At 51.6% G+C, this 19,383-nt stretch overlaps 1 protein-coding gene across 1 annotated transcript; it reads right to left on the reverse strand.

Annotated features, from left to right (window-relative positions):
• Positions 1-1,149: 1,149 nt before the first annotated feature.
• Positions 1,150-4,367, reverse strand: LOC138520183 (uncharacterized). Its single transcript, XM_069632659.1, has 4 exons — positions 3,055-4,367; positions 1,766-2,647; positions 1,512-1,669; positions 1,150-1,173 (listed from the first exon to the last, which is right to left on the reverse strand). The coding sequence occupies exons 1-4, from the start codon at positions 3,278-3,280 to the stop codon at positions 1,150-1,152; spliced, it is 1,290 nt and encodes a 429-aa protein (XP_069488760.1). The 5' UTR covers positions 3,281-4,367.
• Between the last annotated feature and the right edge of the window lie 15,016 nt (positions 4,368-19,383).

Genomic DNA, 19,383 nt, shown 5'->3' on the forward strand with positions numbered 1-19,383 from the left:
CCAAGCGAGTCCGGTGGGGGCCCAGCCCAGGGACCAAGCGAGTCCGGTGGGGGCCCAGCCCAGGGACCAAGCGAGTCCGGTGGGGGCCCAGCCCAGGGATCAAGCGAGTCCGGTGGGGGCCCAGCCCAGGGAGCAAGTGAGTCCGATGGGGCCCAGGGAGCAGCAAGTGAGTCCGGTGGGGCCCAGCCCAGGGAGCAAGTGAGTCCGGTGGGGCCCAGGGAGCAAGTGAGTCCGGTGGGGCCCAGCCCAGGGAGAGAGCAAGTGAGTGAGAGGGGACCTAGATCCTGGTCCAGGGAGTCATACAAGTATCCATGCCAAGGGCAAAGAGCAAGGGAATTGGGAACTACACTTGTGTCGAAAAGACGAGGTTTGGCACCTTCTTCTTAATCCGGTAGTTCCCAATTTTGTTTTGGAGGGCTTTTCTGTACTCGGCTGCAGAGAGTAATGGAAAGCCAATTTCCCTGGATTTAACATGGATAAATTCTGAAATGCAAAAAAACATGTGTAAGAAGTTTGAAAAGAGCAAGCAAAGTACTTTTTGGTTGACACATGGCTGTGAGAAATAAAGCATAGACGATTTTTACTGTATTCCCTCTAATGTGCTTTAGTAATTCCATGTATGTACCTTGTATAGCGTCCTGTCGATGACGATCCAGTGTTAACCTCCCCTTTGCTGCCATCAGTTCTTCTTTTGTGAACAAAAGATCCAGCAGCTTATTCTGTAGGTAACGTGCTGGGTTGCCGGTCTGTGATTTTCTGGCAGTTACCACAATCTCCCTCAACTTCACTGGGTTCACTAACACATCTGCAAACCTGCATGTCCCATCTGTCACAAGGGGTATTTTTCTCTGTGTACACAAAAAATGAAAAATTACTACATTTCTCAAAGCTGTCAATCTGATCAAAGAATGGCAATTCCGTAGTTGTTTCCCATTTCTTTGCATATTTGGTATATTGTGAAGAAATGACCAATGTCACGTTTCCCCCATGTACAGTGCATTGGTAAAGGAGCCATACAAGCAATGCCTACCTGGAGCTACATTTGGCTCCCAGGCCAACTAATGTCGATCGCGTATACCTATGGGAAATACCTATGGGAATTTAACTACCTATGGGAATTTAACTATGTGCTTGCTTTTGGGAATTTAACTATGTGCTTGCTTTTATAACTATCTAAAAAAATTAAAAATTAAATAAAAATTAGGACACCACTATATGACATTGGCAGCATAACGGGTCTTAAGTAATGGACATGTTACATGTGGGCATATAATGAGTGATGGACAATAACCGGTGAATACATGAGCCACAGTATTTCAGCTACCTTTTCCCACCCTTTTGACATTTGTCTAGAAGCCCTATGGCTTCATAGGAATGTTGGGGAGGAGGGTTTCAGATTGGGGTGGAGACACACAGAAGCCTACAACCAATAGCATTTGGATAGAGAAAGAAACATTTATTTATTTCATAGGGGCACAAACCAACTTTTATTTAACTCTAATGGCACTTACCTCTGATGCAGTTGCAGTTGATGGGCCAGGGTTTGGATTTGGATCGGGAAAAACTGTTTCTGTGGCTCCCGTCCGCCGCCTCTTTATCCACTGGAGGGCCAGTTCCAAGCAGTGCTCAACTGCTACCTGCTGGCGGGAATCCATTGTGTCCCAGTATGCTGAAATAATAGTACAAATATTATTACACATGTTAATACAGTACACATTTTAATGACAATTACCAAGATTGCAATGTAGTTACTCAAAGCACATACCGGTTAAGCTTTCCACCATATTGTCATCTTTGTCTATCGGGGGCCGATCGACCGTTTCCGTTGTCCCTGGTCCATAATCTCCAAATGATGATTCCATGCTCCCCCTCAAGACACTGCTCATGTCTTCATGTTCAGTGTCTTGTTCACAATGGGCTATTCCTGCCCCATTTAAGCCCTGGTGCATTTCGAGTCTGCGTGGCCTTAGATGTGACTCTATTGGCCATGAAGCTTGGGGACTATATAGTGGTGGTGCCATGGTCTTACTGAGTTCATCTGGCTGTATACCCTGTGTAAATGGCGTGGAGTGGATAAGCCGTTGTTGTGGCTGGCTAGTGTGGTACAAGTATGGTTCACACCCCTTATTAGGTGTAGCCCATTGCCCTTTAGAAGCCGCCATATCCGGGAGAGGTAGAGGCAGTGGCGTACGGAGGCCTTGTTGCGATGATGGATTTGGGAAACCCCTGAATTGTGGAGGTGTAAATACCTCGGAATTTTCAACCCTCCTTGTGACTGCCCTTGGTGACAGTCTAATTTGCACCTCTGGAAACACTGGAGTAAGAGGAAGAGGATGTGCCATGAACATAGACACCTCTGCTAGCTTGGAAGGATGCAAATTCTTTTTGGCTAGCGCTTGTTTCTTTCCGCTTACTTCACTACTGTCACTCTGTGAAGGACCTTCTTTCCCACATCTTTTTTTTTTACTCGCTTCATTACTCTCATCCCTCATTTCTTGCAGTACAGTGTTCAAAACGACACTAGCTCCTCTCTTTCCTCCAGATAGTTTTTTTACATGTGCCTTTTCTTTGAGGTGGCATAAGAGGGCATCACCCGTCATGTTTCGGGGCACATTTTTTCGGATAAAAGTAACACAGGTTGATCGTTCTGAAAAATAAAATTATATATAAAATGATAGCAACTTCTAGTACTGCAAACAGCACTCACAACACACACCCGACACAAACACCTGCAACCACTGAACAGCCCTGGCACGACAATCCAGTGCCCACTTCCAAACCAACATAGAAACAGTTTGTCCTAGTTCCACATGCATCAACAGAAAAGCACAAACTCTATACTTAACCGCCTTCCCTTACTAACCAACACCCTAACTCCTCTATGTAGAGCCAATTGAGCACGTGGGGACTGTAATAATGGTGCCGGTGCGCTACACAAATCAAACATTCTTCTATGATAACAAATCCCCTTTGCGTTATTGAAATACACCTTGAGAAGCTACGAGAGATTTAGATGGCTGACATAGTATCAACTAGTGACTCACAACAACTTACCACCAGACAATACAATTGTTCCTGAGTAATCCTTTTTCCGAATCACATCGTTTCCGTCGTGGTCCAGTTCTACAGTATCAAAAAAGGCACGAATGCGCCCCCAGTCATCTCCACGCAAGTCGTCAGTGATGAACTCCACGTCTTCTTTTCCCAAGCACTGAATGGTATCGTCAGATTCAAAGTGCACCACAAAAAAAGAGTCATCTGAGCACCAAGATTGGGCCATCTTAAATTTCCTAGTGGTCTGAAAGACACCCAAATGTTAAATACCCAATGCAAGGCATAAATTATTTCACTAAATTTGAAAACCGATGTTTCATTTCAACTAGTCGCAATATAAACTTTATGGAAAATGGCAACTAGTAATGCATGCTATGTGAGCAAAGCGGTTTATCGGGCAGGGGATTGAGTAGCACATGTTCATTTTCCCAGAAAAGGGGTGATTGAGATTGGGCATTAGTTTACCAGAATAATATTTTATTTATATCGCACTCATACACAAAGTGTGTCAGAGTGCGTAATGGCAAGGGAGGAGTGGAACAAAAACAACAATCTTACTAGGCCCAGTGACATTGAGAACGCGCAAGTTCATGTGAGAGGGGAAGGGGAAAAAGTGCATGGAGGGGCAGGGGGTGGGAAGCGCGGAGCACAGTAGAAAAAGATAAATAGAAAATAAATAAATAATAAAGACAACAAACAGTGGTAGTGCAGCCAGCAAGTGGCAAGTGCTGGGTTAAGGCAGCAGACAGGGTAGGTCTGATAAGTGCATGAAGAAAAAGGGAGAGGGGGCAACTGTGGGTGGGTCGCAGGGTGGGCAGTCACTTCCCACCTAAGTTACCTTGGAACTTAGGAGATATTACTTGTCACGTCCAAAGAATAAACAGTTTCACAGAACACTCTTGTTGGAATGAAAATATGTTATAGTACAAATACTGCCATATGTTTGGATACAGGCTGAATAAAAAATGTACTCAAAAAGCCAAATCTGGAATATACTATTAATTTTTGCACAGCTATCCTTTACATTTTGCGGACCAAAAACCTATCTACTGTTGGTGACTGGACACCTATTGTAGTTTCTCATCACAGCCACACACTTTGTATATATGCACTCTATTCAGAGCCTCACTCTCTCCCCACGTTTCATCTACACTGGATTCTCTCCCCTTCTCTCTCTGGCGCCCTCGCATGCATCCCCTCTTGTCATGTCACTCACGATTTCTCACTCTACTCACATGATATGATAATTTCTTTATAGCACGCCTATACACAATGCGTTTCAAATCGCTTCGAGGCAAGGGAGAATACAATGACACTCTTACAGGCCATGAACAGTAATCTCAGCCTGACGACATGTCAGATAGTGCAAAAGCTACGACATAGATAAGGAAGGGAGGGAGGGGGAGAGTGGGAAGGAAACGAAACAGTGGGCTAGTCAAGCATAGGCATAGTCTAGTGTACATCATTGCAATGGGCAGCACAGTGGGCTAGTCAAGCATAGGCTAGTGTACATCAATGCAGTGGGCAGCACAGTGGGCTAGTCAAACATAGGCATGCTTAGCTTATAGAGTAATTTAGTTGCTCTGCCAGTAAGATAAGAAGCGTGGGTGGGTAGGCTAACACAGTTTGACTGGTAGGGCAGAAACAGTTTGGCAGGTAGGCTATTGCGAAATACTACCAGTGGTAGAGACACAGTTAGTTCTATGTTGGTACTGGTACAATGGCTATATTATATATGTGAGAGAAGGAGTGACGTTGAATTTAGTGTGCTGGGAGCAAACCTATATCAAGTGGGTGTACAGGCTGGGGTGGCGGTAACAACCATAACATAGGCGGGTGAAAAGCCACTGGCTATTGTTGGTATGTATCCAGAACGTGAGGCGGGGCAAGACTGGATTCCGGCGTTATTCTGTAATTCAACCGGACATAGCTGCTTGGCCAGAAATGGTGCTGCGTGTCCATTGACACGTGTAGGTGTCGTAGCCAGAGAGAATATGACAGATTGCGGGTAGTGGCAAGAGGAGCCTTAGCACTAGCAGGACGGAGGGGCCGCAAAGGGTAGTGTGGGGACAACATAAGTAGAAAATCAGAGCAGCAATCGCATGTGTAACACACAGGAAGGGTGGCAGAGCCCAAAAATAAAAAACTATGAATACAGGTAGGGCAGCAAAGAACTGCTTGTTCGGTATGTGTGAGCAGAACAGCCTGCATACACACACAAGCAGGGAGAGACACTTAACACAGCACGGCAGGGCCATAACAAGCTGCATCAGATCGCAACACAGGAGGAAGAAGGCTGCGAGCCAGCCAGTGCCTAGACTCCGAAACATCTGCATGGAATGTCCAGTTCAGGGACTGCAGACTCCAAGGCTTGGGAAAAGGCCATCGGATGAAACAGCAGCACACTGGGCATCGGAGGGGTGGGGGGGGAATGGCACACTGGGCATCAGAGGGGTGGGGGGAATGGCACACTGGGCATCGGAGGGGTGGGGGAATGGCAGTACAGGGTAACGGAGGGGGTGGGGGGGCCTAGCAGTACAGGGTAACGGAGGGGGTGGGGGGGCATTGTAGTAGAGGATAACGACGGGCTGGGGGGGCTAGCAGCACAGGGTAACGGTGGGGGGCTAGCAGGGATCGGAGGGGCTGAGGGGGCTAGCTGCACTGGGTAACGGAGGGGGTGGGGGGATAGTAGCACACTGGGCATCGGAGGGGTGGGGGGGAATGGCAGTACAGGGTAACGGAGGGGGTGGGGGGGCCTAGCAGTAGAGGATAACGGCGGGCTGGGGGGGCTAGCAGCACAGGGTAACGGTGGGGGGCTAGCAGGGATCGGAGGGGCTGGGGGGGCTAGCTGCACTGGGTAACGGAGGGGGTGGGGGGATAGTAGCACACTGGGCATCGGAGGGGTGGGGGGGAATGGCAGTACAGGGTAACGGAGGGGGTGGGGGGGCCTAGCAGTAGAGGATAACGGCGGGCTGGGGGGCCTAGCAGTACAGGGTAACGGTGGGGGGCTAGCAGGGATCGGAGGGGCTGAGGGGGCTAGCTGCACTGGGTAACGGAGGGGGTGGGGGGGATAGTAGCACACTGGGCATCGGAGGGGTGGGGGGGAATGGCAGTACGGGGTAACGGAGGGGGTGGGGGGGCCTAGCAGTACAGGGTAACGGAGGGGGTGGGGGGGCCTAGCAGTAGAGGATAACGGCGGGCTGAGGGGGCTAGCAGCACAGGGTAACGGTGGGGGGCTAGCAGGGATCGGAGGGGCTGAGGGGGCTAGCTGCACTGGGTAACGGAGGGGGTGGGGGGATAGTAGCACACTGGGCATCGGAGGGGTGGGGGGGAATGGCAGTACAGGGTAACAGAGGGGGTGGGGGGCCTAGCAGTACAGGGTAACGGCGGGCTGGGGGGGCTAGCAGCACAGGGTAACGGTGGGGGGCTAGCAGGGATCGGAGGGGCTGGGGGGCTAGCTGCACTGGGTAACGGAGGGGGTGGGGGGATAGTAGCACACTGGGCATCGGAGGGGTGGGGGGGAATGGCAGTACAGGGTAACGGAGGGGGTGGGGGGGCCTAGCAGTACAGGGTAACGGAGGGGGTGGGGGGGCCTAGCAGTAGAGGATAACGGCGGGCTGGGGGGCCTAGCAGTACAGGGTAACGGTGGGGGGCTAGCAGGGATCGGAGGGGCTGAGGGGGCTAGCTGCACTGGGTAACGGAGGGGGTGGGGGGGGATAGTAGCACACTGGGCATCGAAGGGGTGGGGGGGAATGGCAGTACAGGGTAACGGAGGGGGTGGGGGGGCCTAGCAGTACAGGGTAACGGAGGGGGTGGGGGGGCCTAGCAGTAGAGGATAACGGCGGGCTGGGGGGGCTAGCAGCACAGGGTAACGGTGGGGGCTAGCAGGGATCGGAGGGGCTGAGGGGGCTAGCTGCACTGGGTAACGGAGGGGGTGGGGGGATAGTAGCACACTGGGCATCGGAGGGGTGGGGGGGAATGGCAGTACAGGGTAACAGAGGGGGTGGGGGGGCCTAGCAGTACAGGGTAACGGAGGGGGTGGGGGGGCCTAGCAGTAGAGGATAACGGTGGGCTGGGGGGGCTAGCAGCACAGGGTAACGGTGGGGGGCTAGCAGGGATCGGAGGGGCTGGGGGGGGCTAGCTGCACAGGGTAACGGAGGGGGTGGGGGGGCCTAGCAGTACAGGGTAACGGAGGGGGTGGGGGGGCATTGCAGGATAACCGCGGGCTGGGGGGGCTAGCAGCACGGTGGGGGGCTAGCAGGGATCGGAGGGGCTGGGGGGGCTAGCTGCACAGGGTAACGGAGGGGGTGGGGGGATAGTAGCACACTGCATCGGAGGGGTGGGGGGGCCTAGCAGTACAGGGTAACGGAGGGGGTGGGGGGGCATTGCAGCACAGGGTAACGGGGGGTGGGGGGGGAATTAGCACACATGCAATAATGGCATGTTGGGCGGGGGGGGGGGGGGATTTAGGGAACCTGCCTGTTATTGGCTGGCTCGCATTTTCCCGAAATGCGAATGAAACGCGAATGTTGGGCGTATTTGGGCATTTAAAGAAACAGCTGCTGCTAGACGTCGGGATCGCGGTGCACGGCGGTTTCTGCACAAGGTATCCTACAAGAATTACAGTGAATCAGGGCTTTAATTGGGCCGGGGATAGCTGGAGCAGAGCCCCAGCAGTCTCAGAGAATTGTGTTCGAGCCGGGGCCCTGCCGGGGCCCCCTAAAGTCCACTGCTAGCGCCAGCCCACTATCAGGCAAGGTGTGTTTTCTACTAACGCCAGCCCACTATCAGGCAAGGTATGTTTTCTAGCCCACTATCAGGCAAGGTATGTTTTCTACTAACGCCAGCCCACTATCAGGCAAGGTGTGTTTTCTACTAACGCCAGCCCACTATCAGGCAAGGTATGTTTTCTAGCCCACTATCAGGCAAGGTATGTTTTCTACTAACGCCAGCCCACTATCAGGCAAGCCCACTATCAGGCAAGGTATGTTTTCTACTAACGCCAGCCCACTATCAGGCAAGGTGTGTTTTCTACTAACGCCAGCCCACTATCAGGCAAGGTATGTTTTCTACTAACTCCAGCCCACTATCAGGCAAGGTGTGTTTTCTACTAACGCCAGCCCACTATCAGGCAAGGTGTGTTTTCTACTAACGCCAGCCCACTATCAGGCAAGGTGTGTTTTCTACTAACGCCAGCCCACTATCAGGCAAGGTGTGTTTTCTAGCCCATTAACAGGCGAGGTATGTTTTCTACTAACGCCAGCCAACTATCAGGGAAGGTATGTTTTCTACTAACGCCAGCCCACTATCAGGCAAGGTATGTTTTCTACTAACGCCAGCCCACTATCAGGCAAGGTATGTTTTCCACTAACGCCAGCCCACTATCAGGCAAGGTGTGTTTTCTACTAACGCCAGCCCACTATCAGGCAAGGTGTGTTTTCTACTAACGCCAGCCCACTATCAGGCAAGGTGTGTTTTCTAGCCCATTAACAGGCGAGGTGTGTTTTCTACTAACGCCAGCCCACTATCAGGCAAGGTGTGTTTTCTACTAACGCCAGCCCACTATCAGGCAAGGTATGTTTTCTAGCCCACTATCAGGCAAGGTATGTTTTCTACTAACGCCAGCCCACTATCAGGCAAGGTATGTTTTCTAGGCCACTATCAGGCAAGGTGTGTTTTCTACTAACGCCAGCCCACTATCAGGCAAGGTATGTTTTCTACTAACGCCAGCCCACTATCAGGCAAGGTGTGTTTTCTACTAACGCCAGCCCACTATCAGGCAAGGTATGTTTTCTACTAACGCCAGCCCACTATCAGGCAAGGTGTGTTTTCTACTAACGCCAGCCCACTATCAGGCAAGGTGTGTTTTCTACTAACGCCAGCCCACTATCAGGCAAGGTGTGTTTTCTACTAACGCCAGCCCACTATCAGGCAAGGTGTGTTTTCTACTAACGCCAGCCCACTATCAGGCAAGGTATGTTTTCTACTAACGCCAGCCCACTATCAGGCAAGGTATGTTTTCTAGCCCACTATCAGGCAAGGTATGTTTTCTACTAACGCCAGCCCACTATCAGGCAAGGTGTGTTTTCTACTAACGCCAGCCCACTATCAGGCAAGGTATGTTTTCTAGCCCACTATCAGGCAAGGTATGTTTTCTACTAACGCCAGCCCACTATCAGGCAAGGTATGTTTTCTAGCCCACTATCAGGCAAGGTATGTTTTCTACTAACGCCAGCCCATTATCAGGCAAGGTGTGTTTTCTACTAACGCCAGCCCACTATCAGACAAGGTATGTTTTCTAGCCCACTATCAGGCAAGGTATGTTTTCTACTAACGCCAGCCCACTATCAGGCAAGGTGTGTTTTCTACTAACGCCAGCCCACTATCAGGCAAGGTATGTTTTCTAGCCCACTATCAGGCAAGGTATGTTTTCTACTAACGCCAGCCCACTATCAGGCAAGGTATGTTTTCTAGCCCACTATCAGGCAAGGTATGTTTTCTACTAACGCCAGCCCACTATCAGGCAAGGTGTGTTTTCTAGCCCATTAACAGGCGAGGTATGTTTTCTACTATCGCCAGCCAACTATCAGGGAAGGTATGTTTTCTAGCCCACTATCAGGCAAGGTATGTTTTCTACTAACGCCAGCCCACTATCAGGCAAGGTGTGTTTTCTACTAACGCCAGCCCACTATCAGGCAAGGTATGTTTTCTAGCCCACTATCAGGCAAGGTATGTTTTCTACTAACGCCAGCCCACTATCAGGCAAGGTGTGTTTTCTACTAACGCCAGCCCACTATCAGGCAAGGTATGTTTTCTAGCCCACTATCAGGCAAGGTATGTTTTCTACTAACGCCAGCCCACTATCAGGCAAGGTATGTTTTCTAGCCCACTATCAGGCAAGGTATGTTTTCTACTAACGCCAGCCCATTATCAGGCAAGGTGTGTTTTCTACTAACGCCAGCCCACTATCAGGCAAGGTATGTTTTCTAGCCCACTATCAGGCAAGGTATGTTTTCTACTAACGCCAGCCCACTATCAGGGAAGGTGTGTTTTCTACTAACGCCAGCCAACTATCAGGGAAGGTATGTTTTCTACTAACGCCAGCCCACTATCAGGCAAGGTATGTTTTCTACTAACGCCAGCCCACTATCAGGCAAGGTATGTTTTCTACTAACGCCAGCCCACTATCAGGCAAGGTGTGTTTTCTACTAACGCCAGCCCACTATCAGGCACGGTATGTTTTCTAGCCCACTATCAGGCAAGGTATGTTTTCTACTAACGCCAGCCCACTATCAGGCAAGGTGTGTTTTCTACTAACGCCAGCCCACTATCAGGCAAGGTGTGTTTTCTACTAACGCCAGCCCACTATCAGGCAAGGTATGTTTTCTAGCCCACTATCAGGCAAGGTATGTTTTCTACTAACGCCAGCCCATTAACAGGCGAGGTATGTTTTCTACTAACGCCAGCCAACTATCAGGGAAGGTATGTTTTCTACTAACGCCAGCCAACTATCAGGGAAGGTATGTTTTCTACTAACGCCAGCCCACTATCAGGCAAGGTATGTTTTCTACTAACGCCAGCCCACTATCAGGCAAGGTATGTTTTCTAGCCCACTATCAGGCAAGGTATGTTTTCTACTAACGCCAGCCCACTATCAGGCAAGCCCACTATCAGGCAAGGTATGAAGGCCCCGTGCAAGCAAGAGATTCCGGCTTTGGAAATAATAGCCTAGCTTTTTCTTCCTTTGTGTGAGGACGGCTATAGCAACTACCGAGTCCATGGTCCTTACTCCTACATGCATGATGGACAGACCTCCCTACATCTGTGGTGCACATACCAAGACATACATGAATGAAGCTCCTGCCACCTGTCAGATTGGCAGACTTTCTACAGGAATACTTGCTGCGTACTTGATGCACTTCTCTTCTGCATACATAGGGGCCTTACCAGGCAAACTATTGCATTAGCACCCTGGGCTGGTGCGACAGCCAGTCAGGTGGCTCAAATCCTGGGCTGAATCGAATTATCTGCGCCCTAGTTCTGAGCAGGTTGCATGCTGTTCAAAGCCGCTCTTCTCTCCTACCACACTGGGCCACTCACTTGCCCAGTATTTCCCAGCTGTGCTTGCTCCAGTGCTCCCCTAGCCTCACCAACACCCTGGCTCCACACACGCCGCCCCCTTGACTCCCCATGTCTTGGCCTGTTGTTCCAGCCATGAAAATAGAAGTGGGTGCTCCACACACGGTCTTGCCGCCCCTTTCCAGGACGGGCAACTTTAGTGAGAGGCTTTCTTTCTCCAACAACAGGTTGTGCACTTCTGACAAAAACAAAGAACTGGTACAAGCAAAGGAAGACTCCCAGAGGGGGTGGGATAGAGAGACACAAAACAAATTGAAACTCTGTGAAAAAGATTAGGGAACTAAAGAAAAGGTCACCAGTTCTGAACACTCTGACTAGAAGGTCGCAATTCGAAAGGGGCAGTGGTTTACAGACCTGTTTCTACACTGCATTAGTTCAGGTATTCCACAGTATCAAGAGTTGGGCAAACACACTTTCGATCACCCAACTAACTTGGGTTGAATGCAAGTGGGGGAAATTATTTGATTTGAAATTGAAATGGATCCTGATGAAAGCATAATGCAGGAACAGTGGTTGAAACGTGTTGGGAACATTTTTGATCTTATTATAGCGAGACTTGAAGAGCATCCGCAGAAGCACATACAAGGAAAGCAGGCCCAGGGCATAGGATCTGTGGCTGCATCTTGCGGCCTCTCCAAGGCATAGGATCTGTGGCTGCATCTTGCGGCCTCTCCAAGGCATAGGATCTGTGGCTGCATCTTGCGGCCTCTCCGTAGGATCTGTGGCTGCATCTTGCGGCCTCTCCAGGGCATAGGATCTGTGGCTGCATCTTGCGGCCTCTCCAAGGCATAGGATCTGTGGCTGCATCTTGCAGCCTCTCCGTAGGATCTGTGGCTGCATCTTGCGGCCTCTCCAGGGCATAGGATCTGTGGCTGCATCTTGCGGCCTCGCCAGGGCATAGGATCTGTGGCTGCATCTTGCGGCCTCTCCAAGGCATAGGATCTGTGGCTGCATCTTGCGGCCTCTCCAGGGCGTAGGATCTGTGGCTGCATCTTGCGGCCTCTCCAGGGCGTAGGATCTGTGGCTGCATCTTGCGGCCTCTCCAGGGCGTAGGATCTGTGGCTGCATCTTGCGGCCTCTCCAGGGCGTAGGATCTGTGGCTGCATCTTGCGGCCTCTCCAAGGCGTAGGATCTGTGGCTGCATCTTGCGGCCTCTCCAGGGCGTAGGATCTGTGGCTGCATCTTGCGGCCTCTCCAGGGCGTAGGATCTGTGGCTGCATCTTGCGGCCTCTCCAGGGCGTAGGATCTGTGGCTGCATCTTGAGGCCTCTCCAGGGCGTAGGATCTGTGGCTGCATCTTGCGGCCTCTCCAGGGCGTAGGATCTGTGGCTGCATCTTGCGGCCTCTCCAGGGCGTAGGATCTGTGGCTGCATCTTGCGGCCTCTCCAGGGCATAGGATCTGTGGCTGCATCTTGCGGCCTCTCCAGGGCATAGGATCTGTGGCTGCATCTTGCGGCCTCACCAAGGCATAGGCCCGTCTGGGAAGCCTACTGGTGTAAATGTACACCTTCAGGCTCTTGTCCGGCATTGAGAAATATGTGAGTTGTGTCCTTATGCTGAACTCGAGGTTTGTGGTATGTACACCGGGCACGTCCTTGGGTGTACACGCCTGCAGCCCAGTCACTGCTCATGGCAAGCGCCACTTCCAGGGAGGGCATAGAGTGCATGCCCATCACGTCCAGCCCTAGATGCTTTAAGCCTCTTTTTTCTGTATTTCTCTCACAATGTGTCATTTCCATTTACTGCGCCTGACCCTGTGCCCACGAAATCGAGAAAGAAAAGCCCTCATTAGCATAATAAAGGCAGATTTGCATACCCAGAGCTCCTGTTTAATGAGAAAAGGCGGTGTGGAGGGGGTGTCACAGCCGAGGGGTGACTAAGTTCGTCCCTAACTCCGCATTAATAGAAACGATTCCATCTCCGGGGACTGATAGCAGCCTCATTACAGGGGGAGATGAGTCGTTTCACGGCGAGGAGCGAGCGCGGACCCGCGTGCGCGTGCGTGCGTGCGCGTGCGTGCACAGGCGGCTGCGGGAGTGTGTGGCCTGCCTGTGGCCTGGCGAGTTCCTGTTAGGGCTCCCGCACTCGTCTTCTCTGCTGCCTCCAGTCTCTCAGACTCTTCCCAGTGCTCCGGCGTGTCCCCCTGTTGGTTCGTGGGGGGTCTGGCCCACGTTCCCTGACCTGCACTTTTGCCAAATGCATTTCTACCGAGGGGGGAATAAATTGGTAAAAACAAAATTTGGCCAAAGTGTAGGTCTGCAAAAAGTACTCGGCAAACATTCTTAAAACCTCTTGGAGACCATAAGCCTGTAGAGGAGTTGAGGGAGCATCTGCCCTGTCGTCCTACTGTCTCCTCACCTTGGTCCAATCCTCTGTCCCTTCCCCCTTTTAGAAGCCTCGGGAGTCTCTTCCCAATGAGGAGACCCCCTGTCAGGCGTTCAGAGTCCTGCAATCTTTGGTAGAGAGGGTGGGAAGCCCCAAAAGACTGGGAGTGAGCTGGGCAGGGTGAGCAGGAAGCCAGGGTGGCCCACTTCCCTGCCCCGTCTCAACGCGCCTGTGTCTCAGCCCAGCAAGGTGCTCCTTGTGAACTGCCCTCCTGCTCCAATCACACTCCTCTCTCTCTCCTTCCAGCTCCTCCAATCACACTGCTCTCTCTCTCCTTCCAGCTCCTCCAATCACACTGCTCTCTCTCTCCTTCCAGCTCCTCCAATCACACTCCTCTCTCTCTCCTTCCAGCCACTCCCCTCTCTCTTTCCAGCTCCTCCAATCACACTCCTCTCTCTCTCTCCTTCCAGCTCCTCCAATCACACTGCTCTCTCCTTCCAGCTCCTCCAATCACACTGCTCTCTCTCTCTCCTTCCAGCTCCTCCAATCACACTGCTCTCTCTCTCCTTCCAGCCACTTCTCTCTCTCTCCTTCCAGCTCCTCCAATCACACTGCACTCTCTCTCCTTCCAGCTCCTCCAATCACACTGCTCTCTCTCCTTCCAGCTCCTCCAATCACACTCCTCTCTCTCTCCTTCCAGCTCCTCCAGTCACACTGCTCTCTCTCTCTCTCCTTCCAGCTCCTCCAATCACACTGCTCTCTCTCTCTCCTTCCAGCTCCTCCAATCACACTCCTCTCTCTCTCCTTCCAGCTCCTCCAATCACACTGCTCTCTCCCTCTCTCCTTCCAGCTCCTCCAAATCACACTGCTCTCTCTCTCTCTCCTTCCAGCTCCTCCAATCACACACCTCTCTCTCTCCTTCCAGCCACTCCTCTCTCTCTTTCCAGCTCCTCCAATCACACTCCTCTCTCTCTTTCCAGCTCCTCCAATCACACTCCTCTCTCTTTCCTTCCAGCTCCTCCAATCACACTCCCTTCTCTCTCCTTCCAGCTCCTCCAATCACACTCCTCTCTCTCTCCTTCCAGCTCCTCCAATCACACTCCTCTCTCTCTCCTTCCAGCTCCTCCAATCACACTCCTCTCTCTTTCCTTCCAGCTCCTCCAATCACACTGCTCTCTCTCTCCTTCCAGCTCCTCAATCACACTCCTCTCTCTCTCCTTCCAGCTCCTCCAATCACACTCCTCTCTCTCTCCTTCCAGCTCCTCCAATCACACTGCTCTCTCTCTCTCCTTCCAGCTCCTCCAATCACACTGCTCTCTCTCTCTCTCTCCTTCCAGCTCCTCCAATCACACTGCTCTCTCTCTCTCCTTCCAGCTCCTCCAATCACAATCCTCTCTCTCTCTCCTTTCAGCTCCTCCAATCACACTCCTCTCTCTCTCTCTTTCCATCTCCTCCAATCACACTCCTCTCTCTCTCCTTCCAGCTCCTCCAATCACACTGCTCTCTCTCTCTCTCCTTTCAGCTCCTCCAATCACAATCCTCTCTCTCTCTCTTTCCAGCCACTCCTCTCTCTCTCTCCTTCCAGCTCCTCCAATCACACTGCTCTCTCTCTCTCCTTCCAGCTCCTCCAATCACACTCCTCTCTCTCTCCTTCCAGCCACTCCTCTCTCTCTTTCCAGCTCCTCCAATCGCACTCCTCTCTCTCTCCTTCCAGCTCCTCAAATCGCACTCCTCTCTCTTTCCTTCCAGCTCCTCCAATCGCACTCCTCTCTCTCTCCTTCCAGCTCCTCCAATCACACTCCTCTCTCTCTCCTTCCAGCTCCTCCAATCACACTCCTCTCTCTTTCCTTCCAGCTCCTCCAATCACACTGCTCTCTCTCTCTCCTTCCAGCTCCTCCAATCACACTCCTCTCTCTCTCCTTCCAGCTCCTCCAATCACACTCCTCTCTCTCTCCTTCCAGCTCCTCCAATCACACTGCTCTCTCTCTCTCTCCTTCCAGCTCCTCCAATCACACTGCTCTCTCTCTCTCCTTCTAGCTCCTCCAATCGCACTCCTCTCTCTCTCTCTCCTTTCAGCTCCTCCAATCACACTCCTCTCTCTCTCTCTCTCTCCTTTCAGCTCCTCCAATCACACTCCTCTCTCTCTCTCTCTTTCCAGCTCCTCCAATCACACTCCTCTCTCTCTCCTTCCAGCTCCTCCAATCACACTCCTCTCTTTCCTTCCAGCTCCTCCAATCACACTGCTCTCTCTTTCCTTCCAGCTCCTCCAATCACACTGCTCTCTCTCTCCTTCCAGCTCCTCCAATCACACTCCTCTCTCTCCTTCCAGCTCCTCCAATCACACTCCTCTCTCTCTCCTTCCAGCTCCTCCAATCACACTCCTCTCTCTCTCCTTCCAGCTCCTCCAATCACACTGCTCTCTCTCTCTCCTTCCAGCTGCTCCAATCACAATCCTCTCTCTCCTTCCAGCTCCTCCAATCACAATCCTCTCTCTCTCTCCTTTCAGCTCCTCCAATCACACTCCTCTCTCTCTCTCTCTCTCTCTCTTTCCAGCTCCTCCAATCACACTGCTCTCTCTCTCTCCTTTCAGCTCCTCCAATCACAATCCTCTCTCTCTCTTTCCAGCCACTCCTCTCTCTCTCCTTTCAGCTCCTCCAATCACACTGCTCTCTCTCTCTCCTTCCAGCTCCTCCAAATCACATTGCTCTCTCTCTCCTTCCAGCTCCTCCAATCACACTCCTCTCTCTCTCCTTCCCGCTCCTCCAATCACACTCCTCTCTCTCCTTCCAGCTCCTCCAATCACAGTGCTCTCTCTCTCTCCTTCCAGCTCCTCCAATCACACTCCTCTCTCTCTCCTTCCAGCCACTCCTCTCTCTCTTTCCAGCTCCTCCAATCACACTCCTCTCTCTCCTTCCAGCTCTTCCAATCACACTCCTCTCTCTTTCCTTCCAGCTCCTCCAATCACACTCCCTTCTCTCTCCTTCCAGCTCCTCCAATCACACTCCTCTCTCTCTCCTTCCAGCTCCTCCAATCACACTGCTCTCTCTCTCTCCTTCCAGCTCCTCCAATCACACTGCTCTCTCTCTCTCCTTCCAGCTCATCCAATCACACTGCTCTCTCTCTCTCCTTCCAGCTCCTCCAATCACACTGCTCTCTCTCTCTCTCCTTTCAGCTCCTCCAATCACACTCCTCTCTCTTTCCAGCTCCTCCAATCACACTCCTCTCTCTCTCTCTTTCCAGCTCCTCCAATCACACTGCTCTCTCTCTCCTTCCAGCTCCGCTACCAACTCCTTCTCCAATTTACCTAAGCACACTTTTGCTCTCCACTCTGCCCTTCCATTATCAAGCCCTTTCTCCCCTGGTTCTCTCCCTCTCTGCTCACGATGTCATCTCCTTCACCCTGGTGTGCAGCCTCTTGCCCAGGGCTTTAAGCGGGGTAAGATATTGAGGGGGTCCATCTTTGGGGGCGTGGCTTGTGGGGTGGGCGTGGCCTAAAACACACAAACCATAGGAAGGTACGTAAATATATAAATTTATGTAAGCATTTATATATTTGTATGCGTACCTTACTATGGTTTGTGTACTATGCAAGCCATCTTTTATAAACAGAAATATGTAACATATTTCTATGTTTATAAAAGATGGCTTGAAAAGTGCACAAACCATAGTAAGGTGTGCACAGAAATATATAACATTTATACATTTCTGTGCATACCTTATGGTTTCCGTATTCTTCAAGCCATCTTTTTTAAACATTCCGGGGTTTATAAAAGATAGCTTGAAAAGTACACAATTAAAGTCCTCTTTTATTTTATAAAGCTTTGCAGATGGTGTCAGCAAAGCTTTATAAAAGATGGCTTCAATTGTGTACTTTTCAAGCCATCTTTTATACACACAGAAATCAGCACAGAGTCGCCAGGTTCGCCGAGGGGTAAAGACGCCTCTGGACCTGGGGAAACAAAGGGACTGTAACTTCCTCTGGTGACCCCTTGCGCGAGGGGTCACCAGAGGGATTTACATTTACTGACAGAAGTGCCAGCCAGTCACAGCAACGCTTCGGCTGGCTGGCACTTCTGTCAGCTTGCCTGATTTAATGCAGGCGTGTCTTCCGTTGCGGCTGCGGCCGCGGCCGGATAATGTGTCCCGCCAACGTTGCGGCAGGACCGGGTGGGGCCCCGGGCTCCCGGCTCAGTCCCACTTTTTGGAGACTGCTGGGGCCCGGCCCCATCCCAATTAAAGCACTGCTCCTGCCTTCATCCCCTCTCGAGCTCCTCCCGGCCTGGCATCACTCGTGTGCTTAAGATTTCCGCTACGCCTCTCACCTGCTTCCCCCCTGTAGTTGCCTCTCCTATTTCTGGCTACTCTTACGTTCCACCTCTGCACCCATCCGGGCCTTGCACTCCTCACAGTCAATACTGCTGAACCTGCTCGCGCTTATCTCACTTTCATCGCCCCTTTGCTCCCCCTTCCCTCCGCGTTCCCATCCAAACACCTGGGTTCTGCTGGTCATCTTCACGCTTGTGGTCACCAATGGCCTCACTTCTACTGTTACTCCCAGTCACTCACCCCCTATGCCACTCGCATCCTCTCCCTTCCTCGCCCCGGTGGGCTCCAACCTCTTCTTAAGGTCGCTCTCTTCAGCCCCCACTCACCCACTTGCTAAAACCCTACAGGACTCCAGGCTTCAGTGTTGACCAGCCTCCTGGACCGCTCCTGCCGCCTGTGGGGTCTTGTCCATCCTGGTCTCCACACTCCGGTCTCCAGCTCTTGCGCTCTCTCTCGTCACCTCCTCACCCAAACCCCTTCACTGCCAGGCTGAGTTTGCGTGCTTTTATGGGGCAGTCCCGAGAGGATAGCTCTGGGGCAACGTGCTCGCCTTGGAAGCAAGCACAGGTTCGATCCCCGGGTCCGCGCTTCGAAACCTCTGGTATTAAGGGCGTTCTAAATAATCTATCCTCAGCCTCTCTCCGCTGTGTTCATTGGGGACGATGGAGTGCCTGGTGGCAGACTTAACACGTATTACAACTAAATAACCCTTTGTTTTTGTTCGGCTTTTCTGCTTGAGTAATTCCACAATAAAGGAAATTATGGATCGCGCGGTAGAGCAGGTTCTCTCTCCGTACCCCAAAGCATGAGACCAGAGAGTGCACAGGTGGCAAACACCTGGAGAGCTAGCATGCACAGACCTCTGTCCTAGAACCTTGTCCAAGACTTGGGCCCTGACAGGTTCACTCTGGCTGTCTTGATGGGTACTTCAGTGCCTGCAAATCCCAATCTCTGGGCACGTAATGACACCTACCAAAAACTTCTGAGAAGTCTGCAAAGCTGTGTTGTAAACTTCACGATGCAGGTACATTTATTTATTTGCATTTTTAAAGCGCTCACGCAGCCCGAGGGCATCGAGGCGCTGTTACAGACTTGTTTGTTGTCTTAGTTGCATATTTATAACGCGCTTAATATCCAGAGGTTACTAAGCGCGGACCGGGGTGAGAACCTGTGTTGCTGCGTGTCGTCTTGCTTCCAAGGTGAGCACGTTGCCACTGAGCTATCCTCCCGGCACATGCAAAGTCCTGCACTTCTCTCAGCCCAGTTGCAAACTCCTCTAAGGAATAGGTGTTCTTAGATGACTGAGACCGAAGTATGATTCTGCATCTTGCGTCCTTCGAGTCACACATATCGTTTAAAAAGGCAATGTTTTAAAATCTCTAGGACGAGTCAGCCTGGGTTCCTCAGCTGGCGGATATGAGCATCTTTCGGAAGGGCGAGCATAGGTACAAATAATCGTAGTTCAAATTCATGATATCGATGTTTCCCCCATGCACATTATTTGTAGAAAACATGAAACCCGACTAAATGTTCGTATAGA

This window comes from Ambystoma mexicanum, chromosome 13 (assembly GCF_040938575.1).
Source record: "Ambystoma mexicanum isolate Mex_15411 chromosome 13, UKY_AmexF1_1, whole genome shotgun sequence".
Classification (NCBI taxonomy): Eukaryota; Metazoa; Chordata; class Amphibia; order Caudata; family Ambystomatidae; genus Ambystoma; species Ambystoma mexicanum.